Raw genomic sequence first — 21,802 nt, 5'->3', positions numbered from 1 at the left:
GAAGTCTATGGAAAATGTCTCTACTTCTCACTGATTTATTACCTCAGTCAACATTTTCCTGATGAGTTTATGGTCTCAGTCTCTAGTTTCAAGTCTTCTTCAATACAACATGATGTTCATTTTTTAAATTATGGTTCCATTTAGAGGAAAATAGACCATAAAGCAGGGTAGGCATTAGGGCGGGGCTACTGTGTGATTGACAGACTGTACCACACAATCAGGATAGAGGACAGAGCAGGTCAGCTCCACCCCTCACTCCTCCTCACCTTCACCTTCTCCTCCAAAAATGGTTTCTTCTGGTTTCAAAAAACCAAGAAGCCGACGGACAAATTACAAACTGGAGCTTACAAACTCACTGTGGGTTGACACTTGATAGAGACTGGCTAATTAGTTTGTGATAATGAGGCCTGAAGCAGCCCAGTTGATATTTCATCAGGTCAGATCTTTGATTTAATCAGTATTGACTCCACACAGCAGCACTGTCAGCTGACGACAGGCCACAACAGCCATTTTCTTCATTCTGGAAGCTCTTAAGAGGATCAATTGACCGTGGTTTGCTCTGCTGTTGATTGATTCTCATGTCCCCTGCCTGAGTGGACACCTGAGGGCTTTTCCTCCAATATTTACAATATTTGTCTGCTTTGGGGGTGTGAAAGGGAGATGATGGAGGCCATTGCATAACAGAGCCCTCAGTGTTGATCCTGGTCCTTTACACAACTTTGATTGAAAAGATTAAGGGGCTGTGCAACATTGGAGCCTGTCTGTTTTTTTTGTTCAGCTCCGACAGAGATTCCCCAGACCTCAATTAAACTTCTCTGTCCTTGATTGTCCCCTGCTAAGTTTTCTTTTTGAATTGCACTGCAGGGGCTTTGTCACAGTGGCTAGCCAAGCAGTGGTTGGTGCACTCCACCCTGCTGGACAAGCGAGTACAATTTAAATGATAAACTGATTTATTGTTCTCCCAGTATGTGGGAAGTGATGGAAAATCAATGCAGTATATGAGGTCAAAGGCAGATGATGCTTACGCTGCATTGTTCACTTTTTATCTTCATGCAGATGTTTAAATTACAGTGTGTGTATATTAAGCCTTACACTGTCTCATGTTTTGAATTAGTTTTAAGCACAGGTAAAGTTGTTGCTCGTCCCTTAAGAGTAAAGCAGTGACCCACCCTGCCACTTTCCTCAACACAGAGCTGATTGATTAATTAACTGACTTATAAAGATGTATTCCAAGAGGAGTTTCAGTGACCTTGGTGCCTGCTCCCTGTGGGGGCATGTTTTTACTGCAGTGTTTTATCCTGTTACACACAGATAACTGCACATAAAGTTTGTTTTTCTCCACAGGCACAAACATTAGAGAGAAATGTTGAGAACAGAAAGGTTGGTGTGAACTGTATTTTAACACATTGAAGACATAGCAGCATTATGGGATTTTGGTTATAACTTTAATTATCTGTTGAATGGAAGAATCAAAAGCACTGTCTAATGCACATGTGAGTACTTTAGCAAGTATTTGTAGGTCATACTGAGAGTGAGAAATTATAGGTAAGTATTTGCACAAACAAACCCGTAAGTCGTCTGTGCAGCTGGTTATTGTTCTGTTCAGGTTGGAGGACTGATTGAAATGCTGGGAATAATACAAAAACAGGACTTTGTATCATTAACGAGTTTATTATCCAACTTAAATTCAGTGGAAACAGCTTATAGTGATCACAGTTGTAGTGATCTACCGCCTATGTGGATCAAACAGAATCATACAAATGCTGTTTGAATAATTAGCTGAGCAGTGTTAATTTAGGGTCTTTTCATACATGAGAACACATGAAAACAAATGTAAAGCTGTTGTAACCTCCTACTGCAGCTGTCAGACTCTCTTCTAACTTATTAGTAAAAGGTTTTTGGAGCCACAGTGTGTAACGACTTGCTCGCCCAACATAAGTTCACTGTGTGTGAATGTGTGTGTGTGTGTTTGCTGTGTGCACTGTGCCATGTGATATCTCCATCGCTGTAGCTCAGTGAGTAATTTGCCTCCCGTTCCTGCTCTGCTCACATTTTGGGACTTCTACAGTGTGTAATTATCGTCCCCGCTCTCTCACGACAGCAGGTGTGTTACGTGAGTGGAGTGTAATGAAGGAGAGTAAATAGCAATGACTTTATGTTCATGTAATAAATATACGAATGACAATTAGATGCTGATCTGCATATGAAATACAGAAAAAAAGACAAAGTTTGGTTATAATAATCCCCTGATTATAGCGATCAGCTGGACCCAGACAGGTGTGATCACAGTAATGAATACAAATTGTAGGCTCTAGAGAAATGGAAAGGGTCCCATCCAGTCTAAAGGTAGATGTCCATGTGTTTGTGATTATAAAGCAGGTCTAGGTTCTATATTAATACTGTGAAAGTATCAAAGCCTCAGTCCACAGAGAGATGCACAACAAAGCAGTCACCACCCTCAGCCACGCCCCAAGCCACGCCCACCTGGACCCACCATCCAACCTTGCAGGATTTAGTTTCTGAAATCTGCTATATTTTTATTTGATCATTCAGAAAACAGTCAGCCAATCCGAAGTGAGGCTCAGAGCCTCTCTTCTGATTGGCTCACTGACCTGTTGTTACTTGAGAGAGACGCCTGTGAGAGGAGATATAAAACTACACTGAGATGGTTTTTGGTTCTTAAAACAACAAATATATCTTCTGATGGAAAATATGTAAGATAAATATGTAAAATATGGGACTTTTGAAATCTGGTTTCTTGTCCTGTTGGACTTCATTTTAGTGATTTTGTTTAGGGATTTTACAGCGTTCCCAGAAACCACTGAAAACATTGCTGTTTTTATTACTGATAAGAACAATGACCAAAACTTTGATAACAAGGTCAAAGTTGTGTTGTATTTACTTATATAAAATGAAATTATGAAAGCAACAGATGAGAAAGCAGGTCACATTTTTATCCTCCTGGTAAAACTGTGATAGCTGGAAGATTCATATTTTACTGCGCTCATAACATTTAAATACCTGTATCGGATTAACTGTACTGACCTGAGTGCAGGTACTCAGGAGCAGGATTAGACTCAGTTCACTTCCTACAGATCTACTACACATGAATTAGCACTCATGTTTGATATGTTCAGTAAGGAGGTATATATATATAATATACTGTAGTTGAGTGGCAGTGACTCTCCCATTCAGGGCCGGGGCTGTGGGGAGATGACAGTACAGATGGTTTAATAGAGATTATCACAGCAGGAAGGAGTGTTAGAGCTGCGATCCACACGGGGGGAGCCCACTCCACACAACAGCAGGAAGCTGTATCAGAGCAGCGGATCAGGACAGGGAGGTGGTGCTAGGGGCTGCCGGTCGTCAAGGAGACACAGAGTTCATACAGGAATAACTGACGGGCCCTTGGGTGTTTTTTGTTTTTTTTAGATTTAGCTTGTTATTCAGCCCATTTTGTTGCAGCCTGATAACCTGAATGATTCATTATGACGACTTGTTTATACTAGATAATGTGTGCTGTACATTCATGCATCATGCTTTTATTAATCAGTAATACAGATTTTTTCCAACTAGAGTCTTATCAGATATTGTGTTCAAGGGCATCGTGTGTGTGTGTGTGTGTGTGTGGCCCTGATGAGACTGCTTCCAACAAAACAATAGCATCATTCGTTTCAGCAAATGCACAAAATTACGTGTTTACATTCAAGCAACAGAAAACTCTAGCAGCCACATTAATTACTCTCAGTCAGTAATTACTCCTGTTTGTCAGCGTCACAGGAGGAAATAGTGTGACACTGTTACAGAGCCACAAAACCAACAAAAGAGGAGGTTTGAGAGAAGTCATTGGTAACTGCTAAAGAAACTAGCAGATCTGAATAACATGTAAACACCAGCAACAGGAATAGCACAGCAATAAAGAGTTTCTGATCACTGAAACATTTTTAATTTGAAACAGTTACAGAAATGTTGAGTTTGTATTAACACATAATGCAGTAGACTTAACACGGCAAACAGGAATGACTCGAAACGAGTCTTCTGACTAAAATATCGCGATGACCACAACAGAGGGAGTTAGACATAAAGAGCTGCGTCTAATAAAAGTTTGTGATGTTCTGGAGTTGAAGTAAATAAAGACTGAACTGTTGTGGATCCAGACTGAGCTCTGAGTGAGAGACACAAAAAGCTGAAATCACAGCTCAGACTTTGTCTTTAACTCATGTGTTTGGTGACGACATGGTTATAAAATCAGGATTTGACCGTGGGCGGTTCGGCCATTTACTATTTTTCTGACGTCTTGTTTTCCTTTCTGTTTTGGAATGAGGGCGCACACAGGGGAGAAGAATCTACATGCTGAATGCGAGGAGTGTAAAGCTAGTTATCTGGTACAAGGACGTCTCAGAGTGTTGTAATGGTCTGACTTGCTTGAGGCAAACGAACGTGATTTCCATGAAATGTGCAGTGGTTCACGACCATATTTAAAATGCAGACAGGTTAACAGTGGCTGTGTAACCTTGAGCTCAGCGCGCGTCCGGCTGCATGTTTGTGGGTTTGTAACCTGCAGTTTGCCACTGGAGCAGCAGCCGACCTCCGTGTCTTTATGAATGGATTGGCTCGTTAGGTCATGTTGCTCTCCAGTCGCTCCTTAGGGAGCAGCTGCTTAAGTGCTGTCCACTGACCCAGAGTGCCCTTCTCCAAAGTGGAGAATAAAATGTCCGCTCATTTTCTCTTTCAATTACGTCCTGATGTATCGAACATACAGAAAACGGTTTCTATGTTGATTTATTCTTTTACTTTCTCATAAGGTCTATCATCTATTTAATTTGGGAGGGAAGTCTTCTGTACTGTAATATCTCCTTCCTATTCTTCCTCCTCCTCCCTCTCTGTCCCTTTTACAATAGTTGGTATGATGGGTGGCGTGAAATAGCCATCGTCCTATTAAACCACTGGCAAATTATCATTTTTCATTTCCTCCCCAGATATGTCCCAAGCCTGTCATAAATCTTCACTGTGTGCTGTTGCCTGTTATTTTTCTCACTGTGGTAGGTGTGTAATGGTTTCTTTTCTGAGGAGTAGAACTGTGTATTATGGCTTTTAATTAGGTAAATGTCCTGGAAACAGGAGCTTGTTCAAAGTCATAAAGTCTTCAGCAAGTAGAGTCTCATCAGTGTTTACTTAGAAGGTCCCTTATTTTACTCTTCTCCACTGTTCTATTTGAAGTGTTGATCTCCATCAGAAGATGTATTTGTGGTTTAAAGAACCAAAAACCATCTCAGTGTAGTTTTACATCTCTGGCTCTGAGCCTCTCTTCTGATTGGCTGTTTTCTAAGTGATCAAATGAAAAAGCACAAATGAAAAAAACAAATCCTGCAAGGTCGGATGGTGGGTCCAGGTGGGCGGGGCTTAGACATGGCTGAAGGTGGCGACTGTTTTGTTGTGACATCACAAAGTTCCAGAAGTCCTGACGGCTGGTTTAAGGCTCAGTTTCTGAATACAGGCTGTGTGCATTTCTCTGTGGACTGAGGCTTTGATACTTTCACAGTATTAATATAGAACCTAGACCTGATTTATAATCGCGAGACAGAAAGAAGGATTTGAACTTTTGAGTGTGACCATTCAGAACAGCTGTTTGTCTCTGTGTTCTGAGGACGAGGGTTGTAGTGTGTTTTGTTTTTCTGAAAACCGTTTAGATGGGGTTAGACACCATAACATGCCTAACTAGTGCTTATATAGACTTTGGTCACACTTCTTTACCTGATCTCCGAGGCTTTAGTGTTGTCCTTCACTTGTAAGTCGCTTTGGATAAAGGCGTCTGCAAAATGAGTAAATGTAAATGCTTCATTTTCATTCTGGCTTTAAAACAAAGTCCAAGGTAAACGTGACCTCGCCAATGGAAGGTGAGAGCTCTCTCTGCAGAGCAACTTTTTGCTGTTATTAAAATCATGGGAGTGGAACATCCTAATCACCCGCTAAATCACACTGCAGATGACCAGTGTGTGATTAACTTTTACACATGAGTTCTGCCACAAACAGTCCAGCCAAGTCATTAATTGTGCCTCCATATTGGAGCAGTCTTTGGGTGACAGTGATGAGACTGTGTGATTTAGTAGCACTGCAGTCAAATAAAGGTGTCTCTGTATTTTCTTCCATCACTTGGCTCTGTGGTCTAAATTTGAATGTCACATAGTTAATCTTCCCAGTCTCTTGGTGGATGATATTATCCGCAGTCCTTTGACTGCATTAATTTTTACCATTGAGGCCCGAGTGAGAGTTGAACCCCAAATTTTTACAATCTCTGTTTTATTATCAACTTCATGTGGTGATCTGTATTTATTCAGTATTTATTCAGTAAGTATAAAATCTACTGACTGCCGCTGCACTTTCTCAGGAAACACGATGATCCAGTCTCCTACATCTCTGCCCTCACTTTATCCCTGCTCCACCTCTGCTTTTGTCTGACTTGTCTGCCTTCCCCTCATTAAAGTCCAATCTTTAATCATGTAGAGACATGGCAGTCTCCAGGGCCACATACCTAATTAACAGTGTAGGCTGTTGTGTTGGGTCTGTTTCACTTTCACCAGTTAATGAAAGCTGTTATGAGAGCGTGTCCATAGTTGAACTTATTTCAATGGGATTTTTCCAAATCTAGCCATGTAGATATTAGTATTTTATGAGATTTTTAATTCAGATTCTTTTATTTAAAGTATTGAGGTTTGATACCCAACTTGAGACGTGCCATCGTGTGATGTGATCAGTAAAACTTACTTGTAATTAACTTTTATTCTCTCCGGCTACACAAGGGGAAAAATGATAAAAAATCAGGCTGGTCACGCTTAAATTCAAGATCTGAAAATTCAGGACAGCGAGGACAAGCAATGTAGCCTGAATGGAATCAATTATATTTGATAATATAATTCAAAGTCTTACAGCAGTGATTTGCTTCTTTGGAGAAGCTGCTGAATGTTTTAACTGCTCTCTGCAAATGAGAGACAACAGTTTGGTGAATCTGTATATTTGGCCAAACTGGACGCTAGAAATCAAAGTCGCTTACATCGCTCCGCCCCATAAACTGTAAATAAAGGACATAACCTCTGCGATGTCACCCCCAGGTTTCCGAAGAGTGGTTTTGAAGCTCAAAGTCTGACTCAGCCTAACTCCCAGCTAATTTAAAAACTGGACAAAGAGGTGGAGCATGTGTGGAACTGAGACTGAGGTAGATGCCAGTTCGTAGCAATAATGTACTCACCCACTCAAAGCAGCACGCCCTGAATTATACACAACTTTAAATAAAGTTTAAACATGTGAAGTTATATAAATAATTTTTCCCATTCACACACTCTTATTTCCATTGGCTTATGCAGCTAAATGCTCACACTGTATGAATACATAAAGGGGACAGTGATAGAATCAGCTGAGGTGGATTAAACTCGGTAGAGTCCAGTAAAGATGATTTTGATTGGCTCTATTGGCCAATGGAGTTCCTTAATACCGAAACGTAGGATTAGCTTGGGATATCTCTACTAAGAACAATTTGTTTTATCGGCTGGGTTATTTAGTTGCTATACAAAGTTATGTCAGACCTAGACTTGAACTTGTTCTGGACTTGAAGGACCTCCAGTGAGTTGAATCAGGCCTGACAGGTGATCCACCGTCTGGTTCACTGGCTTCCTGAAGCCTGCTTCAGTTGTCTTTTGGATGCGAGGCATGTTCTGGGAGAGGCAGCATTATTTATTCATGTGGTGTGTGTGTGTGTGTGTGTGTGTGTGTGTGTGTGTGTGGGTGGGTGGGTGGGTGTGTGGTAGTGCAGGGTATTTTTCTTGTGCTTGTGTCTTTGAGGAAGTTGAATCTGTAGCTTGATGTTGACCCAAAGACCCAGAGGGTTCGGAGCAGGGTCCAGAGCTGACAGAGACGGTGACATAAGAGATGGATGGAGAGGCTTCTGTTGGCACCAGATAAGCCCTGTTCCACTCAGTCTTTATGTCTGTCTCATAACACATAAAAACATGCACACAGTCAGAGAAATTAACATAACATTGACCTTAAGTCTGTCGTTAATGATATTTGGAATTTGCTTTTTCAAAATTCACTAAATACAGGATTGTGGAGGCTGAAGTGATGATGTTTTCTCTGCTCTCTCAGCGAACAGTGAAGCCTAACTTGCCGGGCCAACACTTGTCACTCAGGTGACAGGTGAGCTTGATGCTCTGTCAACACTTTTGAAATGGCACCAAGAAAGAGGCTCATTTGTAAAACCTCCGCAGACACACAGGAAAGGAAAGACTTTGTCAGCTTCACATTAAGTTTCCTCTCCTCAGTCCTCAGTGTCTTTCTGCTGTCCTTCGTTGTCGTTGGCTTTGACTTCCCTGCACTGTGGCTGCTCATCATCACATTCTCAGCAAATATTCCCCAAAACATTTATAAACTATAGTAAAAGGCCAAGTTTTAGAACATAAATTGAGACATTTGTGCTTAAGGCCCCTGTGAGCTTGTTTTTATCTGATCCTGCAGTGATTTGACCCTGTGTTTGACCTTTATACACACATCAACATTCAGACTGATTATTAAGAAAACATTTCATGTCTGGATCCTTTCATCAGCTGCAGCCACAAATTAACTTGTCCTCAATAAACAGACGACATAACATTGTCAACGTTGTCCTGTTTGTGTCTTTTTTCATGCACAGTGAGTTAATGACAATTATTTGATTAATTAATTGATTAATTGTTGAATGCAAACTAGAATTACAGCCTTGCAGTTGTTTTCATCTGTCAATCAGCCAAGTTGCAGGAAACATAGAAACATGGTCTCAGTCTCAGTTACAGTGTTGAGGCGTTTGTTTTTTTCAGGCTGTTGTCCGTCCCATTCTCACGAACACGATATCTCTTCTTGAGGGAACTACTTAAAATTTGGCACAAACATTAACTTGGACTCAAAGATGAACTGATTTGAGTTTGGTGGTTAAAGGTCAAATGTCAAAGGTCAAGCTCTCAAAACACACTTTTGGCCGTGACTCATTTCTTCATACACTAATTATGACACAATTGAACTCAAATGTGTATAAGGAAGTGATGATGTTTTACATCCCAAAACTCAAAGGTCACTGTGACTTCCCATCATGATGTTCTACAAACACACTACTGGCCATTATTCAACGCTGTAACTCAGGAAGGAGAGATTGTGGCTATATTTCCTGCGGCTTGGCTGGTTGGAGGAGGCATACAACCGCGAGGCGGTAATTCTAGTGATTAATTGTTATTAATTGCATCGTCACTTAGCAAACACAATCACTTAGAGGCTGCATGTTGGCATTCCTGCACACAGTTCATTGTTTCTTGATGAAGGGAACATAAAGCGGAATGGAGCCACATATCTTAATTGGTTTCATTAATTGGTTCTTGAAATATTACATGTCAAATACTTTTACTCTTTTATAATTTATTTATGTTAATCATGTTTTCTGGTGATTAATGACGGTGAAAGTAGACCCTCTTTCATCCTGACAAATGTATAGTTCCAATATGGTTTTAACTGCACCGTGCTGCCTCCCGGGTGCCGTCTCTGCCCCCCTCTGTATTATCTGCCTCTGCTCACGGCACCATCCCCACAATCATGTGCTGAGCATCTTTGTCTTATGCTTCCCTTTTCCTCCCCACTGCCTGTGTGTGTGTATTCAGTGAATCAGTTGACTTGTTATTGCTATCATAAGGGTTTGTACGTGTCTCCTGGGCTTTTATGGCCTATTTTATGCCATTTCTATTCCGTACCACCCTGGTCATGTTACCCTCAAGTCTTTTATCATACATGTCAAAACCAAGGCACTGAATTGCCCCATAATATCCAATACTCCATTACATCCTGTCTGTGATGGAGTTGACATGTTGTTTTTCTCAGCATCATGCAGTCATACAGCATTTTATTTTGTTTTGCATCATTAAGATGAAAAATTGTCAGGAATTGTCATGAACACACACACACACACACACACACACACACACACACACACACACACGTGTGTGTGTATATGTGTGTGTGTGTGTGTATGTGTATATACATATATATATATATATATATATATATATACACAATATTGTTGAGTACTTGGTTCATATCTCACTGCTAACAAATTTCAATCGGTCTTAATGAAAAAATGCAAATTGAGGATCATTCATTCTGGGAATGTAAACATTGTCAAACTGTCTGTTGGTTGAAAAAAGTTTTAGATTGCTTGATTCTGTATTTTATTAATTCAAGGTGTTAATTAAAGTTAAATGATCTGTGCAGTTGTATAGGTCTTGAATTATTGCAGCTGTAGCAGCTACTGGGGAAGAGGCAGGAAGCAAAGATCGAGCTTTTCACTGGGTGCAGAGTTGTCTCCGTTGCAACGGGATATTGTTTTTGTTGTGAAATGCATCTTGTGATTAATTAAAGCTGGTGTTTATAGGCTTTAAAAGGGAGCGACCTAATAGCCAAATGGTTAGGGTGGATGCCATGTGGACGCAAATTTGACAACTCTTTGCTGCATGTCATTCCCCTGCTCTTTGTCCTGTTTCCTGTCATGCTCCACTGCCCTATAAATAAAGGCAAAATGCCCAAAATAATAATAATAATTAAAAATAAATAAATTACAGTATTTCATGCCAAATGTTTTCAAACGTCTGGAAATACGAGTTTTGTTCCACATTTGAGAACTCTCGTTATAATTGAATTAATTAGTGGGGGGAGGTGCTGGATTGTCTCCATTGTATTACAGTGAAGTTGTGCTGCCTCTCCTGAAATAAAGAGTCTCCCATAATCACAGACTGTATTTATGAAATATTGGATTAGGCTTCACAGAAAATGAGATGAGGTGCTGCACAGGAAAGATCTTGTGTTTAATGATTGAGGCGGTTGTCATCTTTCCATAGTAAAGAGCTGAGATCTGCCTGTGTGTGAGTCAGCACAACAGGTGACAACTATTTAATAGATGAACAGTTTGCGTTCGTTAATCAGGCCATCACAAAAAAGAAAACAGAGTGTAGTTGGGAAATTTCCTGATAAATAATGAAGAAAAAGTGACTGAATAATGACCTGCAGCTTCAATGTTTTCTGCCTAAAATCTGTTTGGAATAAAGATTAAGATCAGACACAAATGGCAAGGGATCTTGGGACTGTTGGGATTGGGAATTATAATCTCTGTTTGATTGTGGGGGGATTATCAGCATCCAGGCTGGACCACCGCGTGAAACCACCAGGGCACTTAGGATTTTCAATGCTGGACTTTCTCCCGATCATGATCTCTGCTCGTCCTCTGGGTGTTTTACTGTTAACCCTCTTGCAGCAGACGAACAACCAGCCAATCTCAAAAACTAAACAGTGATTGCCCAATTTGGCAGTCATGCACAAAGTGCTCATATGACTCTCTTGGACATAAATTCAGCTACTGTGACGTCCAAGAGCCCGAGGACATCTGTGCCACCGCGGCGTTTGGCCGACCGCACAGAAAAGAAGAGAAAAATATGTTTGATTAATTATTTAATGGGTTGGTCAGTCAGGGTTCGACCAGCGTAGCCCAACTGTGATGGATGAAGAGCCTGTGCAACATGTCGCTCAGGGGACACGCTCACGTATGTGCAGATTAATGAGAGCAGTCCATTGGCACCGGATTTGATTGGCACCCTCTCATCCGCACAAATCCAAAACACTGGTCTTTAAAGACTTTGAAAGTGATTGACAGCTACGGCCTCGTCTGCCAGTTGGTGGCAGGTTTTCACCATAATTGAGATCATTCACCATATCTAAGCCCCGTTAATCTCTTACCCCCAAATTTTCACTTTACAGCGTCACACAGAGAGAGACCCTGGAAAAGTTGTGGAAAAGTGATGTGACTTTGTTGATTTCTTAAAAGTACTTATTCTCTTTATTAGACGGGACAGTAGAAATATATGAAGATCAATTTTTTAATTAATGATAAAATAATTAGTAATAATTAAATAATAGATGAGGGTAAAAAGATAGAGGATGGTGGAAAACAAAGGCGTTTTTCAAACCTTCATTTAGTAGCTTTACTGAGAGCGACACTCTTTTTAAAACCCTTTGCTACTGAGTTCAACATCAGTCCGATGTGTTGTCCACACTGCTGACTGACTACATCTTATTTTGATATGATTTTTTTTTTTTTCTTTTTTTTTTTTTTTTTCCAAATCTTACAATATCAGACAGTCCCACATTTAGCTGTAGTATCCATACAGGGAATCTGTCCCGACCTAAGCTGCTTATTATTTTGCCTACAAAATAATAGCGTAAGAAATTTTTCTCTTTGTTTGTTTTGTTTTTTCTTTTTTTGCAGCAGTGCTTTATTTCGAGCTATTGTGAGCTTTAATTCTGAAAAGTTATGACAGGAAGTTCTGAAGGTTCTGTCGCTTGCTTGACAGACCTCTGATGTAGCAGACACAATATGTGTGATATGAAAAAAATAAAACCAGTTCAGTAAATCAGTCAAACGTATAATATATGACTGTGGGCCGGGGAGCCACATGTGAACAGTAACAAAGCAAATTCTAGTTGCATTTTTATCAATCAGCTGTTTGGACGTGTTGTTTGCTGCCTTGTGGAAAACTGGAAAAATGGAACAATGGGTTTAGAGACTAGGAGGCAGCAGGTTGTTCATCCTTCTGGTTCTGACTAGAAATAAAAGATGAAAAGATGTTGCCCTCTGAGCGTCGCCATGATTTGGGTCATGGTCTGTCATGAGACCTGGGTACAGCAATGAGGACTGGCAACAAAGGTGTTGTTTGGAACCAAAATAACGATGGTGTCACCACAACGAACTGACGCCTTGTCTGAATGTGGATGAAACACGTTCAAAGACTAGATCCCAGGGGGTGGCAGTTATCTGAGCTGTATCATCTGCAGATTTTTTCTGTCACAGCAAGTGGAGTCATCAAGATCTGGTATCTGAATTGCTCACTTAAGCAAAACATATTCAGAAGTACGAGATGAAAAGGACCATGTTTCAGGTTGTAGCATCTTTATCTGATCAGTGAAGCTGTTTTATTTATTTTAACAATGTTGGAAAGACTTTGGATAATTCAGTCTGATAAATGTTTGTTTTCTCAGAACTATAACAACCTCTACGTTATCATTACAGGTTCTTCTTCTGTTTATTCTTCTTTATTAAGCTTAATTCATACTGTTGTGACATATTATTGTAACCATGACAACAAAGATCGTCTAATGAGGAGGAAGTACTTATTTTACCCTAATGACCATCTTTTCCTAAGCCTAACCAAGCCATGGGAATTATTATTGTAACCATGGCGACATAGGCAGGTCGCTCTCAGTGCAGTCTGCAAGTTAATTATTGTAACCATGACAACCAAGGTCCGCTACCTGTATGGTTGTTCTGACTGGTTGTTAAAATAACCACTGAATATCAAATCCATGTTGGACGACGCAATGTGTGTGATAAGTTGTCTGCCGCGATAGACCTGCAGTGCTTTCTGCTAATGAATGAGAGCCTGTGACCTCACCCTGAAAACAGGTTGTGAGAGAAGCGTTTTTCTTCAGTATTTGCTGAAGCAGCGTCAGGTGGAACCCTCCACTGAGAGGTAAGAGGACAGATCTCAGTGTTTGTATCCATCATTGCTTGGTCACCTTTACAGTTTCTCATCTCAGACTCACCGTTTATTGCGTTTCACTGAAGTGTGTGATTGCAGCCGGCCAGGTGTTGTCTCATACTGAGGAGGAAAAAATGGCAGATTTTTAAGAATGTCTTTGTTGTCAAGAGTTAAATGTTCGTAGTTGATGAGCGTGCTGCAGAGGAGGAGCAAAACCCATCAGCTTGCCGAACAGGACGAGATGGGAGGATTCATGCCACTTTCCTCCTGACAGAATCTGTTTTGGTTTATTGAGACATTTATTAAACCGAGCATGAAACGTAAGCAGTTTCTGTGGTGAGGACACAAAAATGCAGACAAAAAAACCTGTATGTGGGCAAGGCCGACGTACACAGTGAGATGAAATTGCCAGAACAGCCTGAGCAAAGTATTAAATGAATAAATGCATTGGAACCAAGTGTCAATCTGTCAACGTTATGAAACTCTAGTTATATTCATCTCTTTGTTTTCCTGTTGTCTGGCAGTTTTATTTCTCTTGTTGACACCGCTGCACATTTCCAGCTGATGCAAACCTTGGAAACTGGAGCTGAGGGTTTTCTGTGTGATGTTAATATAATTATTACTATTTGAATTGGACATCGTCAAGCATAGAGTTAGCTGAATGATAAAAGAATTGTTGCGTGATGATGATATCTGTTAATTTTCAGAGGTTTTTCTGCAGCTTCTCAGCAGGTTTGCTTGTCTCTGTCTGAGGCTTCATTTTTAGATTTGACACATTAAGATCTGTGAAAGCGTTCAATCATTTCACACATCAGGAAGTCTGTAGTGCAAAAAAACATGGCCGCAGCAGCTCGTCATGTGACCCCCATCACATAACGCTCTCAGCACCAGAATTATGTGCCACTTTGCAGAGCCACACAGTGTGAGGATAAACAAAACAAGAAGATATATTTTAGTTGTTCTTTTTTTGTGAAAAAGAATAAATCTACATGACCGAACAAGACCAAAACTCAGCACATCCTGAGCTTTTTTAGATTTAATGTCAATCAGTAAAGTGAGGGATTTCTCCATTTGAATAGCAAATAGGCTTTAATGTGTAAAATCAGTGCAGGAAGAATAAAGTAAAGGTGGTCTGAATAATTTCTTAGTCAGAAAAGTGTTTCTGTGGTGAGTTTGACATGAATGTTGATGGAATCTGTGCTGTGGAAATACATCATCCTAAATTTGTCAAGATAATGGCAAGATTATGTAGCACATAAACACACACAGAGGTCATTCAATGAGCTTAACAGAAATAAATGAAGTATAAAAATGGAAGTATAAAGCAAAATAAGAAAACAGTATAAAACACAGATTATAAAACGGATAATATCTGATTAAAGTGCAGAGATTAAATGACTAAATGAAGGAGAACAGAGCAGTTTCTATCCTCTTTTTAAAGCCGGTCACAGTTTGGGCAGATTTGATCTCCACTGGGAGCCGGGTTCCAGCAGCGGGCAGTCACCATTTCACCCTGTTTAGTTTGAAGTCTGGGGGCCGCTAACTGACCGGCTACTGCAGATCTTAGAAATCATTTCAGAAATATATTTAAGCTCCAGACCAGTGACTTGCAGACAATAAGTGACACTTTGAATTTAATTGTGTATCTGACAAGACACCAGTGCAAAGACCTGAGAACTGCAGTAATGTGCTGTCTTTTCTCGAGGATGTGCTACATCTCCATTAACAGCAAACAGCAATAACAGCAATTTAAAATGGGAACAGATCAGAAAATGTGTGTCTGTGTAAAATACGATTAAAATATACTTAGAAATAGAAGAGTTATTAGGAATAAAAGCATTCTGTCAGTCCTGGACTAGACCTACCTGTGTGCTTTCTATTTCATGCCTCAGAGTTAGATCCTGTTGAAAGTGCTCCCTGGTACTACATGTTTTTTTAAGGTGGACTGGTGGAGTGTGAACTCTGGCTCGCTGTGACACAACCACTTTCTCTCTCTGGTCTGGTGGGGTCATGCCAGCTCTCTGGGTCTGAGTCACCCTACAGCCACATGGCATCTGATGCCTTCACACTCGCCCACTCACACTTCCACTTTTCCACTGCCATGCTGTTGTTTTCTGTACCTTCCTCTCTTCCCTCTGCAGCCCTTGTACCTTTGTGATCTTCAGCTGTCCCTGCTGTGGGAGTATATACGTCCTCTGATATCTAGTTTATTCCCTCATTGTTTAATTAATGGACTGTCATCGTGGTTTTACGTGATTTAGCCCATTAACCAGAACAAGGTTTTAGAGATCAACATAAAAATTGAGGTGTGCTTTGAAAACGGTGATTATTAGTTGTGCTCTTTGATTTTGATGGACATTTCCTGGTGACGTGTAAAAACATCTGGACATGATCTGAAATGTTTGGTCAGTCATTTACCAAAATAACAAATATAAAACCAAATAATAGAGTCTATATTGTTTGAAATGTTGTTCTCTCTGCACAGAAGAAGGTGTAGTAGTTGTTTATCTTTGGAGTGGTGTTCTGCTCTTGTAGTGCTCTTGTTCAGATACAGTTGAGCGATCCACTGTCCTCAGGCCATTGTTCAGTTGGGGGTTTTATTGGAGGCTGTGCAGCCTTGATTCATGAGTGGTCCTGAAACTGCTGAGAAACTACATCAGGCTCAGTGCTATTAACCCTCAGGGATATTTCTAGAATCTCTGCCCATCAAGGCTGGACCTGGTGCTAAGAGCTGTTTGTGTAGGAGCTGTACTCTTTGTATCTATGTTAATAGCAGTGGAAACAGATGATTTATCACCAATACGTTTACACTTTAAAGGAATGAAAAATCAGGACATTTGATGTAGGCCAGGGCATGAAACATCAGTACTTCTTAAATATCCACAAATGTGTCTGTAGCATTAGGAATCACAAACCAAATACATCAAACAGTTGGTCAGATTCCTGCTCTCGTTTACTCGGGTAGGTCTCGATCTCCATCAGAATAATCTGTTAGTTTTATATTGTTGATATTAGATCAAATGTTTTTATATTCCACAAACTAAAGCTTCAGGAAAAGTTTATTTTATATCATTGCACACTTGCAGATTATTTTGGCACTAGAGAAACTGATTATTAAAGTTTATATTTACCCTTTAACAAAAAAGTCATTGTAGAACATTGAAAATATGCAGTATCCCTAAAAATTCATTTCTCTAGGGCCCCTTCTTTGGCCTGGCTTGATTTGTAGGTCAACTTTCTGCCTGTTGATGTACACATCAAGTATTACATCAACTTCTCTCTGGAGCTCTAGTAACAACAGATGGGTGAGCCAATCAGAAGAGAGGCGCTGATTCTCTTTTCTGATTGGCTGACTGTTTTCTGAGTGATCCAATAAGAATATAGCAGATTTCAGGTAAACACTCAGAGAAACCATATCCTGTAAGGTTGGATGGTGGGTCCAGGTGGGCGGGGGTTGGGGTGTGGCTGAGGGCGGTTACTGCTTTGTTGTGACATCACAAAGTTCCAGAAGTCCTGACGGCTGGTTTTAAGGCTCAGTATCTGAATACAGGCTGTGTGCATTTCTCTGTGGACTGAGGCTTTGATACTTTCACAGTATTAATATCGAACGAAGACCTACTTTATAATTTAAAAAAATACATGGAAATCTCAGTTTATACAATATGGGACCTTTAAAAGTGCAGCTTTTTCAGTAGAGTCAACTTGAACAGGAACGATGACTAAACAAAGTACCAACCTGGTCATCAATTGTATCGGTCACCATCTCAATAAGCTGTTTCCATTAGGCATGAGAAATATGTTTCAGGCATAAATGTATCTAAACTTCAGGCCCAGAATAATGTCATGCTGTTCTTCACAAAGTGATGTTTGTCCAGAAAGCAGAGGTGCTGGGAAAGACCCACTGTGCTGAACCACTGAGGGCTAAAAACACTGCTGTCTGTCAGCCAGCTGCCATTAATTTCACTTTGTTCTTCAGACACATCTCTCTTCATAATGATTCATTCGTTGCCTCCAATGGTTGTGCAGATTTATGCTTTGGCTTGTCTTGAGCTTAGGCTGCACTTTGCCAAGAAGACAGCAGGTAATACTTTAATATATAGACACACAGGCATCATCATTATTCAGCAGAATTAAAGGCTGTTTTGTTTTTTTTCCTCTCACACCCACAGATACCCCAGCTGTCCATCTGTACATCTGGAGACAGAATCTGACTCCTTGTTCCCTGATTCACTAGTTCAAACATTTTACTTTATTTTGAAAAGATTGTTTTGTCATCACTGCATGATCCATGAAGGCATGATGGACTAATTTAGAGCATAGCTTCGTCTGAAATTCAAAGTCATATTACCACAGCTTGGTAACTTTGCTTCAAAATCAATAAAAAACATCAACGCCCAAAAAGTTGATCCACATTCACATTGATAGATTTGTGTTTAGAAGCAGCTGAAGTTTTCCTCCAACTTCCTCAAACTCAACAGTGATAAGGTTCTCTTCTTGGTACCAGAACTACCTCAGCTAAACTTGACAGTTTCTCTCTTGTCATTGACGATGTCACAGTTTCTCCTTCGCCCCAGGTTAAGAGTTTGGGTTTCATCCTTGACAGCACTTCCTCATCAATAACATCACCTGGGCTGCATTTTTCCATCTACGCAGCAGTCTGTCGCTTACACCCCTGATGTTCTTGTGCACTGTTTAGTCACATCTCGCATTGATGCAACAACAGTGGACAAACTATATAATATAAAGAGAGGGAGAGAGATATTGCGGTGGTTTTCTCTGGTCTTCCTCACAAACTCCTCCATAAACTCTGATTGGTTCAGGATGCAGCAGCTCGTATCATCACCAGAACTCCTCCATCAGTCCTGTCCTCCAGCAGCTGCACTGGTTCCCTGATAAACACTGTGTTATTTTCAAGTTCCTGCTTCTCATTTTTAAATCGCTTCACAACCCAGCACCTCATATCTCTCAGACCTGCTCCACATCTGCACACCTGCCCGTACTCTTAGATCTTCCTCCTCTGTTAATCCCCCTGTCTAGATTAGAACCTCAACTCTGGACTTCACTTCCACAGGACATCCATAATATTGAGTCTCTTCCTATCTTCACATCCCACCTCAAAACACACGCCGTCAAACTTCCAACACACTTCCAACATTCATGTACTTTATGCAATTTTATTTATTCAAATTTATTTTTGTTTTATGCCTTGTACTTGCCATTTTATCCTCTGCTGTGTGTTGTGAGTTGTCCTTGAGAGGCTTAAAAGGTGCCTATAAATAGAATTTATCATTATTTATTATGGATACTCAAAGTGCCAAACTTTTCGAGGCACATTATGAATAACCAATGAGATTTTTTTTCTTTTCTAATTTTAAAAAGTCTCTTCTGAAGTCTTATTCTGTGTCCTCACAGACATATGTGTGTGTGTCTGTGTGTAAGTGTGTGTCTGTCCATGTGTGTTTGTTGGGAGAGTAAGGTCCCTCTTTGAAACCCTGCTAGCTGCTCCTGAGATGAAATGACACACGAGTGACTGGCATTGAGATCACATGGTTCTCAGACTGTGCAGTCAGAGAGTGAGGATGGAGGGAAGAAGAAACGCGAGGAGGAGGAGGAGTGAGGAGGAGGAGTAAGGGGGACTGATGGAATTGGAGCTCCAGTAGCTGAGCCACTGCCTCTGATTGCAGCTCTTGATAAAGAAAGTATCTGAAAGGCAATCAGAGCTTTGGCCTGAGAGGATTTGAAATTTTTAGTTGAACTGTGGATTGGTCCTCCTGTTCATCTGCTCACCCATCTTTGAGAGTGCTGATGGGATTTCGACAGCACACAATGAGTCTCCACTGGTGTTTCAAAATGACGTGTTGTGGGAATTATCACAAAAAACCCACAAAAGTGGCATAATGACAATGGCAGGAGGGGTGTCACACCTTGTGCTAGTATAGCATTTTTAGTCTTATATAGCAATAAAAGTATCAACCATGTGTTTTCTTTATCTTCCTGCAGAGTGTGTTCACTGTTCTGTTGGGGCCTTTCACCTTCTTCAATGCTCAGAAGACCAAATATCTTCAGATCCTCACCTCATTCATGCGCTGGATTGGTAAGATGAAACAAATCTTAAAACATTCTCTCACTAACTCTGATTATTCAGTTTACTCCACCTACTTCACCTTCTCAAACGTGGGATTTTCCCTGACGTTCACCATCCTTTCCCTGTTTCCTGATTCCCCTTGCTTTCCTCCAGCCCTCTCTCTCTTCCTCCTCATTTTCAACCTACACATATTTCCATTTTCTCGATGTCACCCCAGATTTCTTTCATCCCCGCTCTCCCTCCTCCGCCTCTGCCTTCGCCTGTGTGGCTGCTGTGCTCAGGTCCGTCCATCACAGTTTGGTCCTGCTCTGTGTCTTTGATTCCCATCTCCTCTCATTCCTCAGCCTGACAGGCTTGACAGCCCGTCCCAAGCTTGATTGGACCGTCACTCACAGGGTGACGGACGAAAATAAACCACCCGTCCTGGGCTCGCTGTTAAAATCACAACGCCACTGAATCATGGTGCTCCCGCCACCCCCGCACAGCCGCCTGCTAGCTCACATAGGCAACACACAAATGCAGCAGCATCCACACACCGTCCACTGGCTAAATAACCCCGGGGTTTTAGCCTCACCTTTCACTCTTCCTCATCTCTCCTTACCCTCCCTCCTCTCTGTAATTGATTGGTTGTGTCAATTTTGCAGGCGCTTTACAGCTCCGGCTAATGATTCAGAATATCTCCATCTCTTATGTGTCCTCCATATTTTTGAGCAATAACAAGAGAGAACTCATACTCTGAGATCCAACAGTAAAATAAATAAAGTCTAAAAGAATATGATAAGAATAGTACTGATTATAGTTGTGTGTGCACAGTTCTTTTGTGCAGTGATTTGTCATAAGAAACATTTCATGTAGGCTAACTCTCAGTTTTATTTCCATATGAGGTGGTTTAGAAAATCTGCAACATTTGGCTTTTTTACAACCTCTGGCTGATTTCCCACATCATAAACATCTACATTACTGTGTACAGTGTAATCATGAGGAGAATAATGGTGGATACAATTAAGAAAAAACACCAATAAATAACTAAATAAATAGAGACAGAGTTCTCCTTTAGGAACAGGGGTAGAAACCTTGTGTAACGCTTGGAATCAGAGTACCTGATAATCAGTCTTTGGATGTCCGGTCATTAATATTGACCTTTGGCCTTCTGGCTATAAATGTTTTTGCCTCATTCGGGGACATAGATGTTGTGTTTTTAGGTAGTCTGTCCATCCCATTCTCGTGAACACAATATCTCAGTAACACCTTGAGGGAATTTCTTCAAATTTGGCACAAACATTAATTCGAACTCAAGAATGAACTGATTAGATTTTGGTGGTCTAAGGTCACTGAGACCTCCCAAAACACGTTTTTGATATAACTCAAAATTGTGACACAAATCAATTAAAATGTCTATAAGGATAAAATGAAGTGATGACATGTTGTATCCAAAGGGTCAAAGTTCAACTTCATTGTGACATCATAATGTTCTGCAAAAACACCTCTGGTCATTATTCAACGCTGTAACTCAGGAAGAGGAGATTGTGACCATATTTCCTGCAGTTTGGCTGGTTGGCAGAGGGATACAACCACGACGAGGCGATGCTAGTTGTGTTTAATGCGAGAGAATTAAACACATTTCCTGTTGTGTGGATATGTGGATCGTTTATTGGAGCCTTTTTGACCAAGCTGCTTCTCGAGGACAGCAGATTGTATTATGCTGTTAACACTGTTTCTTTTCAGAAAAGTGTTAATGTGTCTTAGTTTTTGGACAGATGTAAAGTGTTTGAAGTGATAAGTGGTGTTCTGCTCTCAAAAGCAGTGAAATGCACTTTACCAGAGGCTACAATATCCTACAGTACTCCCCTGTTTACCACAGGTTTGGCCTTTAAATCAAATGTTTGACAGTCAGAGGTACTTTAACAGGTATTTTACAGCTGCTTTGAACATGTCAACATCTGATCCTGAAGCCCTGCAGACTTTAAAGGAGCCTGTCAGAGCTTCTTAGTTTGCTTTTTCATGAATTCAAGCTGATCACAGCCTAAAGTAAGAAACCTGGTTGAAATATTACTTAAATACAATTTTTAGAGAGACAGTATTTATTTATTGTTTGTTGTCAGTTTGGTTATATTTGTTCCCC

The 21,802-nt window shown here is 40.6% G+C and overlaps 1 protein-coding gene across 1 annotated transcript in view; it reads left to right on the top strand.

The window, feature by feature from the left end:
- The window catches only part of tmem104 (transmembrane protein 104), a 60,005-nt gene that overhangs the window by 23,531 nt on the left and 14,672 nt on the right, over positions 1-21,802 (top strand). The window contains exon 9 of the mRNA XM_071465297.1: positions 19,596-19,689. Within this exon, the coding sequence (XP_071321398.1) occupies positions 19,596-19,689 (94 nt within the window). The remainder of the gene's footprint in view (positions 1-19,595; positions 19,690-21,802) is intronic.

Source organism: Trachinotus anak, unplaced genomic scaffold (genome assembly GCF_046630095.1).
Source record: "Trachinotus anak isolate AG129_WGS33_773 ecotype Australia unplaced genomic scaffold, CSIRO_AGI_Tana_v1 ptg000003l, whole genome shotgun sequence".
NCBI lineage: Eukaryota > Metazoa > Chordata > Actinopteri > Carangiformes > Carangidae > Trachinotus > Trachinotus anak.
The sequence above is the reverse complement of the archived record's forward strand: the minus strand, read 5'-3'. Positions and strand labels throughout refer to the sequence as shown.